A 23,496-nucleotide genomic window follows, 5' to 3' on the forward strand; every position below is an offset into this window, starting at 1 on the left:
AGGCATTGATATGCTTTCTTGGCCATAACATTAATGTGTTTAGACCAGGACAAATAGAACCATAGAACATTACAACACTGAAACAGGCCCTTCTAGTCTGTGCAGAACCATTTTTTTGTGCCTAGTCACAATGACCTGCACCCAGTCCATAGTCCTCCATACCTCTTCCATTCATGGGTCCAGTGATCACAATGCCATTAGTTTCAAGTTAATTATGGAAAAGGATAGGTCTGGCCCTTGGGTTGAGGTTCTAAATTGGAGAAAGTTCAATTTTGAGGAAATGAAAAAGGATCTGGAGTGAATGGATTGGGATAAGTTGTTTTCTGGAAAGGATTTGCTAGGCAACTGGAAGACCTTCAAGGTGAAATTTTGAGAATACAGAGTTTACATGTTCCTGTTAGGATTAAAGGCAAATAAACAGGCATAGGGAGCCTTGTTTTGAGGGATATTGAGAACCTGGTTCCAAAGAGAGGTGTAGAGCAGGTATAGGCAACACAGAGAAAATGAGGTACTTGAGGCATATATAAAAAAAGAGAGACAGAAATCAGAAGGGCTAAAGAAAGACAAGAAGTTGCTTTGGCAAATAATATGAAGGAAAATCTAAGGATGTCTACAAGTATATTAAGAGCAAAAGGATAGCAAAGGACAAAATTGGTCACATTGAAGATCAGAGTGGTAGGCTACGTATGGTGCCAGAAAAGATGGGAGATCTTCAATGGTTTTTTTTTGCTTCAGTATTTACTTGGGAAACTGACACAGCCCAAGGAAGTAAGAAAAACATTCAGTGAGGCCATGAAACTTATACAAATTAAAGAGGAGGAGATGCTTGCTGTCTTAAAGTAAATAAGGGTGCATAAATGCCCAGGGCCTGACAAGATATTCCCTCAGATCTTGAGGGAGACAAGTGTAGAAATTGCAGGGGCTCTGGCAGAAATATTTAAAATGTCCTTAGCCACAAGCGTGGTGCCAGAGGATTGGAGGATAGCTCATGTTCTGTTGTTTAAAAAAGGCTTCAAATGTAACCCTGGAAATTATAGGTTGGTGAACCTGACTTAAGTAGAGGCAAGTTTTTGGAAGGCATTCATAAGGATCTGGTATACAAGTATTTGGATAGCTGGGGACTGATCAGGGATAATCTACATGGCTTTATGCATGGTAGGTTGTGCTTAACCTATCTTATATAGAGTTTCGAGGTTACCAGGAGAGTTGATGAAGGAAAGGTTGTCTACATGGCCTTTAGTGAGGCTTTTAACAAGGACCCACATGGGAGGTTAGAAAGGTTCAGACGCTAGGTATTCTTGGGGAGGTAGTAAACTGGATTCAACAATGGCTAGACGGGAGAAGCCAGAGAATGGTGACTGGAGGCCTGTGACTAGTGGTGTACCTCAGGGATCGGTGTTGGAACCATTGCTGTTTGTCATCGATATCAATGATCTGGATGATAATGTGGTAAATTAGATCAGCAAATTTACAGATGACACAAAGTTTGGAGGTGTAGTGGACTGTGAGGAAGGCTTTCAAAGTTTGCAGAGGGATCTGGACTAAGTGGAAAAATGGGCTGAAAAATGGCAGATGGAATTTACTGTAGACAAGTGTGAGGTGTTGCATTTTGGAAGGACAAACCAAGAAAGGACACACATGGTAAATGGTAGAGCAGTGAGGAGTGGAGTAGAAAAGACGGACCGGGGATACAGATACACAATTCCCTGAAAGTGGCATCACAGGTAGATAGGGTTGGAATGATAACTTTTGTCATATTGGTCTTCATAAATTAAAATATTGAGTATAGGAGTTGGGATGTTATGGTAAAATTGTACAAGTCAGTGGTGAGGCCAAATTTGAAGTATTTTGTGCAGTTTTGTCCCTAACTACAGGAAAAATATCAATAAGATAGAAAGAGTGCAGAGATTTACTAGGATGTTGCCCGGACTTCAGGAACAGACTTACAGGGAAGGGGTAAACAGGTTAGGACTTTATTCCCTAGAGCATAAAAGAATATGATAGAGGTATTTAAAATTATGAGGGGGATAGGCAGAGTAAAAGTGAGATACCAACCAGAGGACTTGGGTTACAGGTAAAAGTTTAGGGGGAACTTCACACAGAGAGTGGTGGAGCATGGAATGAGCTGCCCAATGAAATGGTGAATGTGGGCTCAATTTTAATTTTTAAGAATAATTTGGAAAAGTACATGGATTGGTCAGGATGCAGGTCAGTGGCCCTAGGGAGAATAATAGTTTGACATGGTCAAGAAGGGCTTGATTCTGTGCTGTACTGTGGTTCACAAAAAATGACTGGAGGATTTTAAATGTAAAATACAGCAGCAATCATCAAGGATCCATAACACCCATAACGTTCTGTTCTTGCTACTGCCATCAGGAAAGTTATAGATGTCACAATACTCATACCAGCAGGTACAAAAACAGATATTACCATACCACCATCAAACTCAATCAGAGACTCATTTAAGGACTCTCATTTTGCACATATTTATTATGAAATATTAAGTTTTTCTTCTGTATTGCATAGTTTGTTTATATTTCTCTCTTTTGTATACATATCTTTTCTTGAGCTGTTTTTCATACTATTAATAAGTAGAAATTCTGCCTGGCCCAAAATAGAATCTTAGGGTGATGCCGTATATGTTTTTTGAAAATAAACCTGAACTTTGAACAAATTATCTTGAAAATTATTGCATTGTGCATAAAGATCAAAAACCAAGGACTGGCAAAAGATTTCAGGTAGGATAGAATGCAAAAGGTAGAGTTTTTGAAGTACATTTTGTGGTCCAAAAAACTATTGAAAAATTGAAGTTAAACATAAAAATCTACAGATGCTGTGATCGTAGCTTAATACACAAAAATTCAGTAGGTCATGCAGCATTCTTTATGGCAAAAATACATAAGCGACATTTTGGGGCCTGAGCTATCCCCTCCCTCTATCATTTCTAAGCTTTTATCTCTTCTGGCCTTTCAATCTTTCTATTACTCGGAGTACGCCATCAAGAAGAAAACCAAAAATCACTATACGATATCATATAACATATTGCATTACACTGTAGCGGCTCGCGTGCAGAGTCACGGACCGGCCACCAAAATGGCTTACGAAGGTGGCGACTGCATGGGGGTGACACCAGCTGTCATCCCAGGTGTCTTCCACATGGCGGGAAGATGGGGAACTCTGGCGGGAACACTGGCCAATCCCAGGCTGGTGCTCTGATGACGCGGGCCCTGATGCCAGCGCCAGTGGCAGTTAGACCCGAAGATGACAGATCAGGCGGAGCCAGTGACCATCCCTGCAGTCTCTCTCAGGCTTCTGTTTTGGGTGTCGCAGCCACACATGTGGTTTGAGCAGGCCAAGGTTCAGTTCTAGCTTCGCCACATTGCCGACGACACCTGCTACTTCTATGTCATGAGCACCCTCGATCAGGGCACACCGGCAAGGGTCATAGATTTCCTAAGGCAGCCTCCAGAGCAAGGCAAATTCGCAGCCCTCAAAGAGCTACTAACTCTCGCTTTTGGGCTCTCACCCAATTGCTGCATATCGACAGATTGGGAGAGCGGGCCCAATCTGCCCTAATCAGCAAGATGGTCAATCTAACCCAGGGCCATAAGCCTTGCCTGCACTTTGAGCAGATCTTTCTGGAGCAGCTACCTCCAACTCTTACTCACGGATGAAGACTTCAGCAGCCTCGGCGGGTTGCAGATTGGTGGACACGCTCTGAATAGCGAAGAAAGACACCAGCACCGCCGTAGACCACATCAGCAAGCCCCACAAACAGCCCCTAGTGAGATCAAGGCCAGCTGAGAGGCAAGTGCACATCATAGAACAGCTATGCTACTACCATCAATGATGGGGCGCAGAGGACCGTCAATACTACCCAGCCTGTGGGTTTTCAGGAAACGCCCTGGCCAACCATTGTTGATGGCTACGACGGTTGCACCATGTCATAGCCTCCTCTACATCTAGAATTCATTGTTGGGCAGGCATTTCCTGGTCAACACCGGCACTGAGATAAGTGTCCTACCCCTGTAGGCCTCAACACCCACAATGGACCAGCACTGAGGGCAGCCAACAGTTCCTCCATTCAAACTTTTGGGATCCACACCATTCCTGTTTTGGCAACAGCCACTTTACATGTATGTTCATCCTCGTGGCAGTGGTGCAACCACTCCTGTGGGCTGAGTTCCTTCAAGACCACTGCTTGCTTGCAGTGTCAAAGGACAACGCTTGGTGCATGCCAAAACCTTTCAGACTCTGCCTCTGGGGGAAGCCAAGTTACCGACCCCTCACCTGGACTCTATAACACTCGGACAATGAATTTGTCCACATCCTGGCAGAGTTCCCCTCGACAGTAGTGCCATAGGTCTCCATGGTTGAGCCAAAGCAAGGGATAAGGCACCACATACTGACCGAGGGTCCCCTTCTCCATGCCAGAGCATGCCGTCTCCCTTCCGTAAAGCTCAGCCAGGCAAAGAAGTTTAAGAAAATGGAGGAACTGGGGATTATGTGACACTCCCACTGTCCCTGGGCCTCTCCCCTCCACATAGTGCCCAAATCAGCAAGGCCACCACGCCTGACAGATATCCCGTGCCCCACATTGAAGACTTTGCCACTAATCTGAATGGGGAATGGGTGGACTTCTTCTGGGGATACCACCAAATCCTAGTTCACCCCGAGGACATCCCCAAGACTGCCAAGCATAACGCCCTTTGGCTTATTTGAATTTCTCCACATGCCCTTAGGTCTAAAGAACACAGCACAACATTTTCAGCGGCTGATTGACGCAGTGGGCCGGGATCTCCCATTTGCATTCATCTCTTTGGACGATATCCACATCACCAGCCTCAGCTGCAAAAACCATACCGCCCAACTGAGACTAGTGTGCACCCATTTGAGTGAGTTCGGGCTGACTATCAACCTCTCGAAATGCCAATTCGGTCTGAACATCAACATTCTGGAGCATTATCGAAGGTTAAGACGGTCCAGTATTTCACTAAGCCATGCATGGAATTAGCCTGTACCAGCAGTGGCATGCATCATGCACCCCCTCTTCATGTTGATGATAGGCAAGTCAAAAGACATTACTTGGGATGATGAGTCTTCCAGGGTGTTCCAGAACATCAAAGATCCACCCCAGACAGGAGGCACCTACCACCCTAACAGTTGACACCTCCAACACAGCTGCAGGGGCCATGCTAGTGGCCTTTTTCACCAGGCACCTCCACATCCCATCCCCACCCACCCACGCCACCACCAGAGTTCAAATACAGCTGTATCTGGCAGTCAGACATTTCCATTACTTTTTGAAAGGCCAGAAATTCAGTGTGTTCAGCTGCTAACTTTCACCTTCCACAAGGTATCAGACCTGACTGTTGGCCTGACAACAGTGACATTTGTCCTACATGTCCGAGTTTATCACACGCTATTCAACATATCGCGGGGAAAAACAACGTGGTAGCCGACTCTCTGTCACGCCCCATGATTGAGTCAGTGCACGCCCTGCCCCAAGAAGTCGACTACGTGATCCTCACACAAACACAACAGCAGGACCCTGAGATCCCCGTGTATAGGATAGCCGTCTCCAGCCTCAGGTAACCTGACACTGCTGTGCGACGTTTCTACTGGCAGCCCCTGCCCTTCGTTCGGCTGCATGGAGGCACCAGACGTTTGAGGCCATCTACAACCTGGCGAACCCCGCAATCCGTGCCACAGTCAAAATGGTGGCCAGCAGGTTTGCCTGGTATACTCTCCATAAACAGGTCAGCTAGTGGGCCAAGATCTGCATGAACTGTCAGTCCTCCAAAGTGAAGGTTCATAGGAGAGCACCCACAGAGAGCCGGGACGGCGCAGGTTCAGCTATGTACACATCAATGTAGTGGGGCCATTGTCGGTTTTCTGTAGGGCAAGATACCATTCCACAAAGTGGCTGGAGGTGGTCCCACTGTCTGATAGAAACCTGCACTGTGGCACTCTAACACATGGGTGTCTTCCGTGGGGGGGGGGGCACAAAACAATTCACCTCTGGACTCTGGGCAGCACTGGTTAACTTTCTGGGGACACAGAGCCACCATACCATGGCGTATCACCCTCAGGCCAACAGGTTGGTGGAATGCTTCCACAGGTACCTTAAGGCAGCTTTGATGGCCCAGTTGTACTGCGCCGAAGGAGGACCAATGCCTTGACAGTGGAGAGTCTATGGTGTGCCCTTAATCATCCCCGGAGAGTTTCTGGCCCCCAATAAATACCCGGAAGACTCCACAGCAATTCGTGATAACTTGCAGCAAAAACTGGGATCTTTGGTCTTGCGGCAACACCCACCGCACATCCAGCCCAAATATAGCTTCCCTAAAGACTTGTCAGTGCATATTCATGAGAAGGGGCACACATAAGACACTCTTATGACGACCCTATGAAAGGCCCTACGTGGTCATTAGTGACAATGGTTCTACCTTCGTCCTCAACATTGGCAGTAAAGAGGAGACTTTTACCGTCAACCGCCTGAAAGCTGCATATCTGGACTATGATGAGCCAGTCTCCTTTCCTCCCCATGATGCAGGGTCAGGCCGCCTAAGGCTAATGGTTCTAGGTTGGTGGATGGGTCGTGTAGTGGCCCACGCATGGAAACACGGACCGGCCCACAAAATGGCTGATGAACGCGGCAACCGCATGGACCTGGGGGTGACACTGGCCGTCTTCCCATGTGACCTCCACATGGCACAAGGATGGAGAACTCTGGCGGGAACGCTGGCCAATCCCACGCCAGTGCTCCGATGATGCGGGGCCCTGATGTCACCGCAAGGCCCATATAACCGCGGTGGCTAGGGCAATAAACCAGTCTCATTTTCCAAGGCTTTGGTGTGCATGTCGTTCTTCTCCACAATTGCATAGCACGAACGCTACAACACCACAATTAACAAATAAATTCTCATCTCCTCAAACAGAAATCTTCAAAAAAAAATTATTTTTATGTGAAACTCCACCTAACCTAGAAAAAAAAAGACTGGGCAGCCTATCCTGAGAATTTATTAATAAAAATTAATTGCCTGGTCTTCACCAACAAAGAGAAAAGAAATAAAATTAAATATAGTCCAGAAGGGTAAATAGTCATACCAAGTCATGTGCTAATAATTTATAAAAGATCTTCAAGTCTCCTCAAATTTAATAGAAATATCAAATATACAACTCCTAAATTTCTCTAAACTTGAACATGACATAATTTAAGAGCACCATTGCGTCAAAGTAAGTGGATTAGAATCTTTCCATTTAAATAAGATAGTTCTTCCAGCTAACAATATAGAAAAGGCTACAACTTGATATGTGGAAGTGGGAACTCGTCCCACGTCTGGAAGTATAATTCCAAAAAAGAGCAGTCAATGGGTTAGGTTGCAAACTGATATCCAGTATAGCTGACAAAGTCTTTAAAATATCTATCCAATACCTCTCCAACATAGGGCATGTCCAAAACATACAAGTTGGAGAAGCCATTTCAGATTTACGTCTACCACAAATAGGAGCAACTTTAGAAAAAATATGGGCCAATTTGACTTACAACATATAAGCCCAATGTACCACTTTAAATTGAATCAAAGAATGACGAGCACGTATTGAAGAGGTATTAACCAATCAAAAAAATCTTCTACCATAATTACTCTGGAAGATGTAACTGAAGTTCTTCTTTCCAGGCCCCTCAAATTTTGTCATTAAAATTTGTTACAATCTTAATAACTTATTATAAATGTTACCTATTAAACTTTATAAGATGGGTTCAAATGAAAAAGTATCAACTAAATCCAGTTGGTATGATGATGGCAGTGAAATATTCAGAAAATTTATAATTTGAAAGTACAGGTACACTATCCTTTATCCGGAACCCTTGGGGGACAGTGTGTTCCGAATTTTGGAATTTTTCCGGATTTCGGAAAGCCCATCCGAATTGTGTTGCCTATTCACCCCCACCCCCTTCCAGTCGCCTGGCAGTCTCCCCTAATGGCCATCTCCCCCGACCGCGATCCCTTGGTTGTCTCCCCCAGCCGCTTCCCAGGTCCCCCGGCCGCCGGCCAACCCGGCCGCTGGACGTCTTATCCTTGATGATATTTGATTGGAGAAAGACAAATGTCCCATTTATTTTTAAAAGCAAGCTGATCTGACAGCAGACTGCCAGGTTGGTCATATGCTTTGTGAATTTTTGGAATCACAAGGAAAGTGCATATCAGGCATAGGTGGACAATGCTTGGAAAATATATTAATTTCAAACACACTTGGATCAAGAGAGAAAATAATTTACAACTTTGAACATTAACCAGCTACCAATATAGAATTAAACCTTTCAAAGTATATACAAGGTAGAAACTTAGCTTTGATTATTAGTACTCAAGAGATGTCGAGAGTATTAGTGGGTTTTATAAAATGAAACAAGAGCCTGCAGAATCACCCAACAAACCTGGGAAAGGACTTGAAAAAAAAGATTTAAACTGATTTTCTTAAAATTTCAAAATGTCATGAAAAATTAGATAGCTCATCTTCGAAGGGTTCAAAATAAAAAGCTGATCAAATCACATCAATGAGATGTTGCCCAGTATATGTAAAAAAAACTGGAAACAAATTGAAGAAATTGAAAATGTCATCAAATTTGGCATCAATCTTGCATTCAAGCTGTATAAAAGATTCATAATTGGAAATTTAAAAAAAACATGGATTTTTCTAAAAGGGCAAACAATATCTGAAAGGGGACAAGGGGATTTGGATATATTCATTTGTCAAAACCTGTTTGCATTTAGGACTTTCTGAAAAATGAATGTCATTGGATGGCAAGGTTGGCATAGCAGTTAGCGCAACACTTTTACAGCGCCAGCAAATGGGACTGGGGTTAGAATCCCATGCTGTCTGTAAGGAGTTTGTACATTCTCCCCGTGTCTGCTTGGGTTTTCCCTGGGAGCTCCGGTTTCCTCTCACTGTTTGAAATGTATTGGGGGTGTTGGTTAATTTTGTGTAAATTGGGTGGCACGGACATGTAGGCCAAAATGCATGTCTAAATTTAAATGTAATAATAAATAATAAATACATCTTCAACATTGCAAGTACTATGCATGAACTGGCCACAAATGCTAATAAAGTTGTCTCCAGAATATTTGGATGCATACTTACTAACATCAGCTGGATCCAGATTTATCAAATCAGATTTTGAAATTCCCAAAGAATTATTTGCCTGAACCCACATAGTATTCGAAACAAAATAATGAATGTTTGGGTATAAAATTGCAAAAGAATTATTCACATCAGGTGGCAACTTATGTGACCGTACAGTTCCAGGTTTAATTCTGAAAAAAAAAGAAATGTGTCAAGATAATTAAGGTAAGGTAAAATATCTATATTTCCTTCATAGACAGTCCTAGAATGTTAAGGCACATGAGATCAAACACAAACTTGTTAATTGGATCCAAAATTGGCTTGGTGATAGGAGGCAGAAGGTGGTGGTGGAAAGTTGCTTTTCTGATTGGACATTTGTTACCAGTAGTGTATTAAAGGATAATGTTGGGATCTTTGCTATTTGTGATGTGCATTGACAACTTGCATGTGATTCTAGAAGGAATTATCAGTAAACGTGGCAATGACATAAATTGAGTACAGTAAACCTCATTAGAATGGACTAGTTGCAGTCCAAGATTTCATACCGCATTACAGCTGAGTTGCAGAACAGATGCATATACATCAGAATGCCCATGGATAATCAAACCTAAATAGCCCACCTCCCCACTGCTGACAGCCTCCCCTCCCTACTGCTGACAGCCTCCCCTCCCCACTGCTGACAGCCCCCCTCCCCACTGCTGACAGCCCCCCTCCCCACTGCCAACAGCCCCCCTCCCCACTGCCAACAGCCCACCCTCCTGGCACGGGACGTCCTGCGCCGGGGAGGGGGGCTGTCGGCAGCGGGGAGGGGGGCTGTCGGCAGCGGGGAGGGGGGCTGTCGGCAGCGGGGAGGGGGGCTGTCGGCAGCGGGGAGGGGGGCTGTCGGCAGCGGGGAGGGGGGCTGTCGGCAGCGGGGAGGGGGGCTGTCGGCAGCGGGGAGGGGGGCTGTCGGCAGTGGGGGGGGGGGCTGTCATGCTGTCATGTAGCTGCCCCAACTCAGGAGCTGGCATTTGCTCCATAGCACCTTTCCCCGCTTCGGACCTTTCAGGTGGCAGAACACCGCTTCAGCGCTGCCACCTGAATGTCCCTTCGCAGACACCCACGGACGGCTCCAGAGTTGCATTCTCCCAGCGATTCCACCTGAAAGCGGCTTATAACTAACAATTTCAATGAAAGAAAGCAAGCACATTCTTTTAATATTGGTATTCTGAATTTTAATCAACTTATTTGCAACATTTGGGGTCCACAGACACCCGCGCTATAAGCGATACCGCGGATTAACGAATCGCGTTCTAATGAGGTTTCACTGTATTATTGTAGATAGTGAGGAAAGTTTTCTAAGGCTACAGCAGACAATATTAGATGAGCATAACACTGGCTAACAAATGTGAAGCTGTTTTGGAATGTTAAATAGGGTTAAGACACATATAGGAAATGGTAGGTTGCAAAGGAATATTGTTGAACAGAGAACCTTTGGGGTTCAAGTCTATAGTTCCCTGAAAGTGCAACAAGGCAGACATGTTTGCCTTGATGGATTGTAGGTTGGTAGGTTGTTTTGCAGTTTTCCCACACTGGCTTGATTATATTTGGAATACCGTATGCAGTCTTGTTGCTAAAGTATAGGAAGGACACAGCCCTTGAGTAGATTAGGGATAGGTTACTGACCTAATACGGGTAAATGCGACTAATGTAGCCAGCCAAAAAGCTGGTGCCTTGAAAGACCTGTTTTTGTGTACAAACTGTTTTTGATAAGTCAATTTAAAAAAAAATAAAGGCAACTCATACAAAAGCTTGTATCCACAAATTAATTACAAAGTGCTTCACAGGAGCTTTCCCAAGAATCAGAAATTAGCACCAGAAAGTTTGGTCAAAGAGAAAGATGTTAAGAAGAATCTTAAAGGAGCTGAAAAAGACAGAAAGTCCAAAGGAATGTCAACCATGATTAAAATGTGTAATGATTCCTGGCATTTTGCTGAAGGCATAGCAAGAGGGAGGAGCATAGGCTAACAGACATTGTTCATAGTTTGGTACTGATGGGAGGGCAGAAGAGAAGTGATGGGGGAGAGGGTGCTCTCTGATAGGAGGGAATAGAAAGGGATGGGAAGCTCGAGTTAAGGAGCCAGACAGAGCGAAGGTTCACAATGAAATGATCTCCCAGTCTGCGCCCATTATCACCGACACAGAGAAGTCCAAATGAGGAGCACCAGAGGTAGACTTTGACCTCAAGTGAAGCGATGCGTCACTTGGAAGGCCTACTTGTGCCCCAAATGATGGTGAAGAGGTGGTGCAGGCACACGTATCATTTCTTGCTGTCACAAGGGAAGGTACCGAGGGGGGGATTCATGCGAAGGGACAAGTGGACAAGGGAATCCCGAAGGGAGCAGTCACTATAAAAAGCAGAGAAGGATGGGGAAGATATGTCTTGAGGTGGGATCATATGCAGATGGCAGAAATTGCTGAAAATAATATGCTGAATGTGAGGCTGGTGGGATGGTGGGTGAGGACAAGGGGAAATCCTGTCCTTGTTGGATTTTGGGGCAGAAGGGGCCAGAGCAGATGAGGGAGATATAGAGATGTTGGTGAGGGCTGAGTTGATGGCAATAGAGGAAGTCATGTTTTTTGAAAGGAGGATATCTCGGATATTTTTGAGGAAGACCTCATCCTGGGAACAAATGCAATGGATACTGAGGAAATGAGAACAATATTCTTAGAAGACAGGATGTGAAGAGTTATAGCTGAGGTAATTGTGATAATTGGTAAATTTTGGAAGATGATGTAGATAGCTTGTCTCCCAAGATGGAGGTAGAGAGATCAAGAACGGGGAGAGAGCTGCCAGAGATGGACTAAGTGAATTTGAGGTCAGGGTGAAAATTAGCAGCAAAGTGGATAAAAATGATGCACGATAAGGGATGGGTTTATGGAGGAATTTAAAGCCAAACATGTTAATGTTAAAAATGAAGTGTTGATAGAGCTCGATGAGAAGCAGAAGGTAAAGAGCCAATGAGGAGAGCCCAGAAATAGTAAAATCTGGAGGTAACCAATTAAGGAGTAAGACATCATATGAGAAAAAAAAATGTAGTCTAAAGTGCATCTAAGAAATAAATGTGACTTCAAGGCTGCAATGTACTTCAGGAAGTTGACAGAAAGAGACTAAGTTTTCTTTACTGATTAATCTGTTGTCTTTTATTCCTGGATTAAACTGTGGGCTTGCAAAGAATGCATCATCCTTAACATTCCTGTAAAAACCCAAAATGAACTTTTGAAACCACTTCATACTCACGACCATTTAAAATAGTAACTGGTTGGCAAGTATGTATCTTTTCCTGGATCCCAGAAGCAAGTCATATTGATGTTAAAATATGTTATGCATGTCAAGTTTTTTGGCTTCTCTGGAAGCACTAAAAAGAAATGAAAACAAGTACATTTTATTAAGATTCTCATCAAAAATGTTCAACATCATAAAATCTAACATGTTGCAATCTCAGCTTTTCCTTGCAGTATCTATCACCCTACTGACACTATCCTATATCCTTTAATTCCCTGAACCATGGTGCTATTGTCAATTCGCTACAGACTTCTGAGGTCTTTATTGTAACTTAGCAACTACAAGAATATAATTCCATCCTTCAATTTTGTCCAACATTTAATCAACAGCCTGCTGACCGTATAATTCCTATATAACCTAGGAAGTTTAACTGGCTTTTGCAAAGTTACCAGGGATATTTTCCACTTTCTGAAGGATTCCCAGCTCATTAACACCATGACAAGATATCACATGCTAGAAATGTAGTTGTTTGGGTTCTTACTCATCTCCCAGCTACTCTTTAAAATTAATCCATAAAAATAATTTGTGCTACTTATCTACTTTTCAGTGTTATCAACTTCAAATAAAATACTATTTTACATCAATCTTTAAAAGTTTAAATATTTGTCTGAAATTAGTGCAAACCATAATATTCATAAAGAAATATCATCTCTTTTGGCATTGATTTTCTTTTTTTAATTTTTTTAAAATTTCCACACTATGAACCATATTGACCAAAATACACATTAACATTCCCCTTTTGAATAGACACAGTGTCATTTTCTCCCCTTTTTTCCCCCTCCCTCTTTCCCACCCCCCCTCCCCACCCACTAAACGATGACGTTCAAATTCCCAAATGCATTCAGTTCATCATTGAAGTGGATTTATTTATACAAATTTAACTGTAAGCCTACCAATATTTCCCACTGCCCAACCCCTGCTGATAATATTTACCATCTTGTCAGAGAACTGCATTTGGATCATCATTTGAAGGACAATAATGAATTTGCCCATTGATGAAACTTATTGGTAAAGTCAGAACAATGCTGAATTATTACTATTTGTTAAATGCCGGGTGAAAGAAGAAAATCATAAAAGTAATGGATAGAACAATCTGTTCAATATCTGGAAAGATATCAAAATGCATGAGAACTTAAAATGATTGAACCAGATATTTTGCCTATATATTAAGCTTAAATTGCTAGCGGCCATGTGCATTTCTTTGTGCCCTGCAATAGCTATTGACCAATTGGCAAAATGGGAGGTCTGCTATGCCATCACTCCAATGGAACACAGTGAAAAGTATTAGTCTAAACATAACTCTTTACCTGTCGGTAATTGAAATCCCAATTATTTACACTGTGAAACACAAACTCGTGGAAAAGATATTTAATTTTTATCTCTCACACTTTCACCCATGGTAAACACTTACATCCTGTCTTAACTTGTATTCCAAAGACAGTTGCTATTTGATCCTCATTGCGTTGTACATTGCAGGTCAGAAGTGCAACACCAACAGTGGAAATGGTCAATGTTACATTGGATACCGTTTTATTAACTGTGATGAAGTGGTCTTTTGGTATTCTGTTTTCCTTCAATTTCCAAAATATCTGGTCTGCGTCCACTCCATTTTCATTTACAAAGGTATCACTAAGAATGCAGGATGCCTCTATTTGAGATCCATTTTTAATTACTGGTGACTCAGGAATAATGTATGCATATCCTTCTAAAAAATTGTCTGCCAATGGAAAGAAATAACATCATTACAATCTACATGCTACAAATGCAAATGAAACACACTGATTCTCAAAGAGTAAAACATATCCATGTCGCAGAGTGCCTAGTGAACAAATGAGACCAGCAGTCAGTGGGCTCATCTGCACTTGAAAAGTGTTTTTTTGCACGCCACGTTTTAAGGCTCCTGGAAGATCCCACCCCTTATGCCAGAAACCTCATCTGTGTGATGCCACCGCGCCGCCCATGCGGCCCCGGAGCCTCTGCCGGAGGAGACGAACCTGCGGCGCCATCTTTGATGTGGCTCCTCCGCTGACACGTGCGTGACACTTGGACCCAGTTTGCCTGACCATCAATTATGTGTGCCACCACACTTATAAGGAAATGCAAAGGAATAATCTGAAAAAAAGTATATTATGCCAAGAGCCATTCCAGAGATTTTTAAAAACATTTAAATATTCTTTTTCATATCTCATTGTATTATACATCATGGATTATTAATGTAAGAAAAAAATAATATTCTTTCACAGAGACAGGCCAAATAACTGTTGTATTCATAAATACTGTTCTTTTTAGTTACAGGAAAATGTCTTGGTGGCAAATTTTAAAAGACAATTTTGGAAGCACTGAATTTAAGCAAGACAAAATCATCACTCTAAAATACTGGAATGTATAAAATACTGTAAGAAATCATGATTTAGGAAACAACTGTGGGGGGAAAAAAAGTTAATCTTTCAGATCATTAATTTTTTCCACTGGGAATTTCTCTTTCACACCAGTTATTTCTTCCTACAAAGCATTTCCAGCAACCAGTTAAAGCCTGTGCATAGCAAGATATAAAGTTTTCTAGACCATGTTCAATCACAGGTTGATAAGTGACAAATAATATGTGCCTAGAACACACGAGTGCCTAGCAATAACCATCTCCAACAGGAAAGTTCAATCATCACTATGTTCCAAAATACCAATATCCTATGGACAGCCATGACCAAAAACATAACTGCATGAGCTTCGTAAATATTTTGAGCTTAGGTATTTGGCAGTGAGTTACTTATCCCCTAACCCCAAAGTCCTTCCATCATTTACTAGGTACAAGTTAGGAGTGTGATGCAATACCCTCCAGCCATTTGGATGAATGTAGCATCAACAACCTAAGAAACTTGAAACGATCCAGAACAATGCAGCAGCTTGGTCGATAAACCATGAATCACACTAAAGATTCATTTCTTCTACCACTGGGACATTGGCTTCAGAGTGCAGCAGAATGTGCTACAGTTACCTGCCAAGGTTACTCTGACATCAAATCAAAACAGACAACTTCAAGGAGAACAAGGCAAATGCATAGGAATACCAACTCCAGCATGATCTATTCAAAATCGCACATCATCTTGACCACAAAGTACAATGGGTGACTTTCGCTGTGGAGTACAAATCCAGGAACCTTCTGTGCACCAGCACAAATGAGTGGTGTTGTGTAGCGATTGCCACTCAATGAAAACCTAATTTAATAATTCTTTATAGGCATTTTCTTTAACACTCACCAGTTCTTAAACATACACTGATTTGTATGGATAGATGCATCAACACAAGCCACCAAACCCTCAGGAGAAACATGATTCAGGTGGTAACTAAAAAAAAAGAAAAAAAAAAGCATCATTAGAACTTCCAGCCTTTTAATCACATTATTGACAGCATTGCCTTCTTCAGCTTAATACACAGTGCTGGTGAAATTTAGCAGGACACATGGGGTTCTTTATGCAGCAAAGATACATAACCAACGTTTTGGGCCAGAGCCCTTCATCAAGGTATGAGCAAAAAGCAGGCAGGCACCTGAATAAAATTGGTGGAGGGAGAGGCAAGAACACAGGCCCATGTTCAAGAGGTCATATAGGTGGAGATGGGTGGGAAGGTAGAAGAGGAAAAAAAAACCTGGGAAGTGATAGGGGGAGGGAGCCTGTTTGCCTTTTGCTCATATCCTGAAACATTGGCTACATACCTTAGCTACATTTAAAAAAAGCTACAGGATCTGCTGAGTTTCTCCAGCACTTTTGTGTATTAAATTACAATCACAGTGTCTGCAGACTTTCTTTGGCTGTTATTTCTCTGAAATGTTCTACTTCTCTCTCATTCCCTACCATTTTTAATAACAATTACTTAGGTAAGAATGTGTGTGGCCTGATAAGCAAATTTGCTGATGGCATGAAGATTGGTGGAGTTGTAGATAGCAAGGATGGTTATCAAAGAACATAGAGGGAAACAGATCATCAGAAAAATTAGGCTGTACGAAGGCAGATGGAATTTAATACAAATAACTGTGAGGTTGTGAATTTTGAGTCATAAATACTTGCTGGACATATGTAGTAAACAGCAAGAACTTTAGAAGTGATTATTAACATGGTCTATAAGTTCCTTACTCAACAAAAGTGGAATAGAGGTAATACAGTAGTGAAAAAGATGCTTAATACATATGCCTATGAAGGCAAGCAAGCAAAGTACACAAGTTAGGACATCATGTTGTTGCTGAATATTGGTTAAGCCACAGTTGGTAATATTGTGTGCGGTTCTGGTCAAACCATAGAAAGAACATAGTAGTGCTACAAAGAGTGCTTATGACATTAACCAAGAGTCTATCTGGAATGGGGTGGGGGTGGGGTTTAGTTACCAAGGAGGAAATGATCTCATTACACCACAGGAAGCTAAAAAGAGCCATAAATTGGATTGATGGTCTTGCTTTAAGGGTATGGGAGTCTTAAACTCGAGGACATACATTGCTCTTCTCACTTTAAATTTAAATCTATTAAAAGAGATTTGAGGGCCAAGTTTTCAAACAGAGAGGGTGGTGGGTATATGGTATAGAAACATTTGAAATGGTAAATAGATAGGAAAAGCATAGAGAGATTACAGTAGTAAAATTTTGTTTAGTAAAGCTCTTGTAAAGATAATTTGGTTATTTTGATATGTTTAAAGATACTACAGATAAGCATAATGGAAAGACCACAGTCTGTCCAGGTCAGTAGCAGAATGTTGAACACTGTCACTCTGAGTCCACTGGTACACCTCAGGACAGTGTGCTCAGACTGCTCCTGGTCATGCTACTGACCCATGACTGCATCGCTAGATCCAGCCACAGTGTCATCAAGTTTACAGATGACACAACTCTAGTTGGAAGCATCAGCAACAACAATGAGTCGCACTAAAGAGAAAAGGTGGAAAATCTCATGCAATGGAGCAAGACTAACAACCAGATTCTCAACGTGAACTAGTGACTTATTGTGGACACTCAACATCTCCTCACTTATAAAAAAGGTGCAACAGCAACTGTACTTCCTGAGAAGACTGAAGTGAGCAAGGCTACCAGCCATCATTATATCAACCTTCTATAGGAGCTCTATTGAGAGCATCCAGGCCAGATGCATCACAATATGGTATGGTTGCTGCTGAGAAACAGATTGGAGGTCAATCCTCAGGACCAGAAGCGTGGCAGAGAGGATCAATGGAGTCTCCCTCCACCCCCCAATCAATGTGATCTACTGGGATCGTTGTCTGAAGAAGGTGCACAAAATCATTCAAGACTCCTTCCACCTTCCACACAGAATATTTTTGAATATTTAAAATTTAAAAACCACAATACATATTTTTATATATGTATCTATAGATATATATATCTATAGATATCTATCTATATATCTATCTATATATCTATCTATATCTATAGATAGATATATATATCGAATCCACGCTGCTGAAGATCCAACTGCGCTGGGTAGGCCACGTCTCCAGAATGGACGACCATCGTCTTCCCAAGATCGTGTTACATGGCGAGCTCTCCACTGGCCACCGTGACAGAGGTGCACCAAAGAAGAGGTACAAGGACTGCCTAAAGAAATATCTTGGTGCCTGCCACATTGACCACCGCCAGCGGGCTGATATCGCCTCCAACCATGCATCTTGGCGCCTCACATTTCGGCGGGCAGCAACCTCCTTTGAAGAAGACCGCAGAGCCCACCTCACTGACAAAAGACAAAGGAGGAAAAACCTAACACCCAACCACAACCAACCAATTTTCCCTTGCAACCACTGCAACCATGTCTGCCTGTCCCGCATCGGACCTGTCAGCAACAAACGAGCCTGCAGCTGACGTGGACATTGCCCCTCCATAAATCTTCGTCCGCGAAGCCAAGCCAAAGATCTATATATATATATATATAGATATATATATAATATATTTTTTATCTATATATATATATATAATATATTTTTTATCTATATATATATATATATATAATATATTTTTTATCTATCTATATATATATATATATATACACACACACACAAAAAGACAATGCATGTGGTATATAAACTAATCCCTCCCTCCCCAATACTCATAAAAAGAAAGAAGAAAGGAGATTATCAATGAATATATAAATTCAAATCAACCACGATGAAACCGAGAACCACTATTTAAGCTAATGAGATCTTAAATTTTCAAACCAACTTGTTGTAAATATTGGCTTCATATTTTCTTTTTTTAAAAATTTTATTTAAGAATTTTACAAGATCTTAAAAAAAGAAAATACAAGATACAAATACAGATATATAAAAAAAAAGAAAAAGTATAAAAAATAATACTTGTAATCATAATAACCCCCCTCACCTCCCTCTACTAACTACATCATCTCGACACCCTCCCTCACCCCTTGGAGCCTTAAAAAAATTATACATTTAAAATTAATTAATCAACGTGTCAACTCTTTACATAACTCTTACTTAAGATCAATAGTCATACAATCCAAATACAAACTCCACATTTTAATTTAAAAAAGTTGCAAATCCCAAGTTATTTTTTCCAAATATAAACACTATTGCAATTCATTATGCCGTCTTTGTATATTCAATTCCACATAATTTTTCCAAGTTATCGCTATACATTTTCTTGCAACCGCTAACCCTAACCGCAGAAATGCCAATTGTGACTTATCAACCAATCCCAAAGTAACAGCATTTATATATCCCAGTACACACATAATTGAATCCATTTGCAAATCGATTGTAAATAAATCTCCCCAAAATTTAATAACTTTTCCACCAAAAAGTTTAACTTTCTTATATGCCCATCTTTCTTCTTTGACTTGGCTTCGCGGACGAAGATTTATGGAGGGGGTAAAAAGTCCACGTCAGCTGCAGGCTCGTTTGTGGCTGACAAGTCCGATGCGGGACAGGCAGACACGATTGCAGCGGTTGCAAGGGAAAATTGGTTGGTTGGGGTTGGGTGTTGGGTTTTTCCTCCTTTGCCTTTTGTCAGTGAGGTGGGCTCTGCGGTCTTCTTCAAAGGAGGTTGCTACCCGCCAAACTGTGAGGTGCCAAGATGCACAGTTTGAGGCGTTATCAGCCCACTGGCGGTGGTCAATGTGGCAGGCACCAAGAGATTTCTTTAGGCAGTCCTTGTACCTTTTCTTTGGTGCACCTCTGTCACGGTGGCCAGTGGAGAGCTCGCCATATAACACGATCTTGGGAAGGCGATGGTCCTCCATTCTGGAGACGTGACCCATCCAGCGCAGCTGGATCTTCAGCAGCGTGGACTCGATGCTGTCGACCTCTGCCATCTCGAGTACTTCGACGTTAGGGGTGTAAGCGCTCCAATGGATGTTGAGGATGGAGCGGAGACAACGCTGGTGGAAGCGTTCTAGGAGCCGTAGGTGGTGCCGGTAGAGGACCCATGATTCGGAGCCGAACAGGAGTGTGGGTATGACAACGGCTCTGTATACGCTTATCTTTGTGAGGTTTTTCAGTTGGTTGTTTTTCCAGACTCTTTTGTGTAGTCTTCCAAAGGCGCTATTTGCCTTGGCGAGTCTGTTGTCTATCTCATTTTCGATCCTTGCATCTGATGAAATGGTGCAGCCGAGATAGGTAAACTGGTTGACCGTTTTGAGTTTTGTGTGCCCGATGGAGATGTGGGGGGGCTGGTAGTCATGGTGGGGAGCTGGCTGATGGAGGACCTCAGTTTTCTTCAGGCTGACTTCCAGGCCAAACATTTTGGCAGTTTCCGCAAAGCAGGACGTCAAGCGCTGAAGAGCTGGCTCTGAATGGGCAACTATTATGCCCATACACAATGCACAAAAGTACCCATCTTTTCTCCACATCTAAAACACATATCTGTGTTGGTCTAAATCCATACTTCTTCAACTTCTTAGGAGTCAAATATAATTGATGAATAAAATTATAATTAACCATACTATATTTCACATTAATTAATTTTGTAACATTGTCCATACACATATTTGACCATTCCTCCCAAGATAATTCAATATCTAAATCTTTCTCCCATTTCTCTTTTATTCTATCTATCCCAACTTTATCCATCTTTTCTTGCAAGAACCTATACATATTTTTTCGTGTCCTTGTCAACCATTAGAATCTCGAACTTAGATTAACTTGGTAAAATTTAATTTCTTACCGAATTGTATTCGCAAAAAATCTCAAACTTGATAATAAGCTAAAATAGAATTTGTAGAAATACCAAATTTCACTTCTAATCTATTAAATGTCGAAAATTTACCCACCTCAAAACAATCCTGTATAATACTAATTTCTTTCAATTTCCAATTTTTCAAATAAGGATTATTTAAAGAAAACAGAATTAGTTTATTCAGATTGAGTCAAAATTTTCCCTTTAGAACCTATAAGCTGATCCTGCTTATACCAAGTATCCAATATATGTCTTAATACTGGTAAATTATATTTTTGTAACAACAAAGTTAAATTGACTCATTTGTAAATAAATTGACTCATTTCTTTTTCAAGAATTTGATCCAACTCAACTTTAGCCCAGACTGGTGATTATTGAACATCAAACAACCTATTAAAAAATTTCAACTGAGCTGCTTCATAATAATTTTGAAAATAAGGTAATTGATGTCCTCCCCATTTATACTGCCACGTTAATTTATGCTTAGAGACCCTAGATAATTTACCCTTCCATAAAAATAATCGAATTACTTTATTTAATTCTTTTAAAAATGTATTCAGAATCCCACTTGATTGAAAAAGATATTGTATAGGAGGATAAATATTCATTTTTATACAATTTACTTTCCCAATTAAAGTTAATGGCAAATCTTTCCATATCTGTAAATTTTAATCTTATTCAAAGGCATATAATTCAAAATATACAAGTCATGATAATCTTTATTAACTATAACTCCTAAATATTTAATCTTATCAGACCATTTAAATTTAGTAATCTGTCTACAATCTAAATAATCCTCATTTGATATCGGCCATATTTCACTCTTCTCCCAGTTAACCTTATAACCTGACAATATGCCATATTCATGTAAAAAATTTTGCAGCATCCTCAAAGATTCTTTAGGATATGTTAAATATAATAAAACATCATCAGCAAAAAAATTAATCTTATATTTTTGTTCTCCTACTTTAATACCTTTAATATCCAAATTTTGCCTAACAGCTTGAGCTAAAGGTTACCAATGCAAACAACGCTGGTGAAAAAGGACAGCCTTGCCTAGTTGATTGAGATAGTGTAAAAGCCGATGAAATCAGACCATTTGTCATTATTTGTGCTGGCTGAAACAAGCCATGAAAGACCTCAACAGTGAAGACGCTGTTTACATCCGGTACTGCACGGATGGCAGTCTCTTCAATCTGAGGCGCCTGCAAGCTCACACCAAGACAGAAGAGCAACTTGTCCATGAACTACTCTTTGCAGATGATGCCGCTTTAGTTGCCCATTCAGAGCCAGCTCTTCAGTGCTTGACGTCCTGTTTTGTGGAAACTGCCAAAATGTTTGGCCTGGAAGTCAGCCTGGAGAAAACTGAGGTCCTCCATCAGCCAGCTCCCCACCATGACTACCAGCCCCCCCCACATCTCCATCGGGCACACAAAACTCAAAACGGTCAACCAGTTTACCTATCTCGGCTACACCATTTCATCGGATGCAAGGATCGACAACGAGATAGACAACAGACTCGCCAAGGCAAATAGCGCCTTTGGAAGACTACACAAAAGAGTCTGGAAAAACAACCAACTGAAAAACCTCACAAAGATTAGCGTATACAGAGCCGTTGTCATACCCACACTCCTGTTCGGCTCCGAATCATGGGTCCTCTACCGGCATCACCTACGGCTCCTGGAACGCTTCCACCAGCGTTGTCTCCGCTCCATCCTCAACATTCATTGGAGCGACATCATCTCCAACATCGAAGTACTCGAGATGGCAGAGGCAGACAGCATCGAATCCACGCTGCTGAAGATCCAACTGTGCTGGGTAGGTCACGTCTCCAAAATGGAGGACCATCGCCTTCCCAAGATCGTGTTATACGGCGAGCTCTCCACTGGCCACCGAGACAGAAGTGCACCAAAGAAGAGGTACAAGGACTGCCTAAAAAAGCTCTTGGTGCCTGCCACATTGAGCACTGCCAGTGGGCTGATATCACCTCAAACTGTGCATCTTGGCGCCTCACAGTTCGGTAGGCAGCAACTTCCTTTGAAGAAGACCGCAGAGCCCACCTCACTGTCAAAAGACAAAGGAGGAAAAACCCAACACCCAACCCCAACCAACCAAATTTCTCTTGCAACCGCTGCAACCGTGTCTGCCTGTCCCGCATTGGACTTTTCAGCCACAAACAAGCCTGCAGCTGACATGGACATTACCCCTCCATAAATCTTCATCTGCGAACCCAAGCCAAAGAAGAAGAGGATTAGTATATAAAGCTATAATCCAAATAGTGAAAATCGGTCCAAATTGAAATTTTTCTAAAACCTTAAATAAAAATTTCCACTCAACCCTATCAAAAACCTTTTCTGCATCTAATGCCATTATCATTGGTTGATTAGCTTGTTGTGTAGCAGCATTAATTATAGAAATCAATTTAGTGACATTATCAACTGAGTATTGACCCTTTATAAATCCAGCTTGATCAACATGTACTAATTTTGGCAAATAATTAGTTAGTCTGTTAGCTAATACTTTTGCAACAATTTTATAATCTACATTTAATAACAAAATTGGTCGATAAGAAGACACTTTTAATGGATCTCTATCTTTCTTTTAATAACAGTAAACAATTCTGGAAATGAGCTCACCTCAGTTGACTCCTTCAAAACTTTCATAAACTGGAAACAACAAATCATTAAATTCTTTATAAAATTCTACTGTAAACCCATCTTCACCAGGAGACTTCCCTCCTGATATTAATTGCAATGATTCCTTTAATTCCAATTCCGTAAAAGGACAATCTAAATCATTAATATCCTTCCCAGTCAATGATGGCAAATTTAAATTAGCCAAAAACAAATCAATTTGCTTAGTATTT

General features: G+C 41.5%; 1 protein-coding gene across 5 annotated transcripts in view; it reads right to left on the bottom strand.

Annotated features, from left to right (window-relative positions):
* il6st (interleukin 6 cytokine family signal transduce) overlaps window positions 1–23,496 on the bottom strand; it is a 98,051-nt gene that overhangs the window by 41,022 nt on the left and 33,533 nt on the right. For all 5 annotated transcript variants that reach the window (XM_069924410.1, XM_069924413.1, XM_069924409.1 and 2 more), the window contains 4 exons: window positions 15,706–15,792; window positions 13,863–14,168; window positions 12,407–12,524; window positions 9,145–9,317 (listed from right to left, as the gene is read on the bottom strand). In XM_069924410.1, the coding sequence (XP_069780511.1) occupies window positions 9,145–9,317; window positions 12,407–12,524; window positions 13,863–14,168; window positions 15,706–15,778 (670 nt within the window). In that variant the 5' untranslated portion in view covers window positions 15,779–15,792. The remainder of the gene's footprint in view (window positions 1–9,144; window positions 9,318–12,406; window positions 12,525–13,862; window positions 14,169–15,705; window positions 15,793–23,496) is intronic.

Source organism: Narcine bancroftii, chromosome 3 (assembly GCF_036971445.1).
Source record: "Narcine bancroftii isolate sNarBan1 chromosome 3, sNarBan1.hap1, whole genome shotgun sequence".
NCBI classification, from domain to species: Eukaryota; Metazoa; Chordata; class Chondrichthyes; order Torpediniformes; family Narcinidae; genus Narcine; species Narcine bancroftii.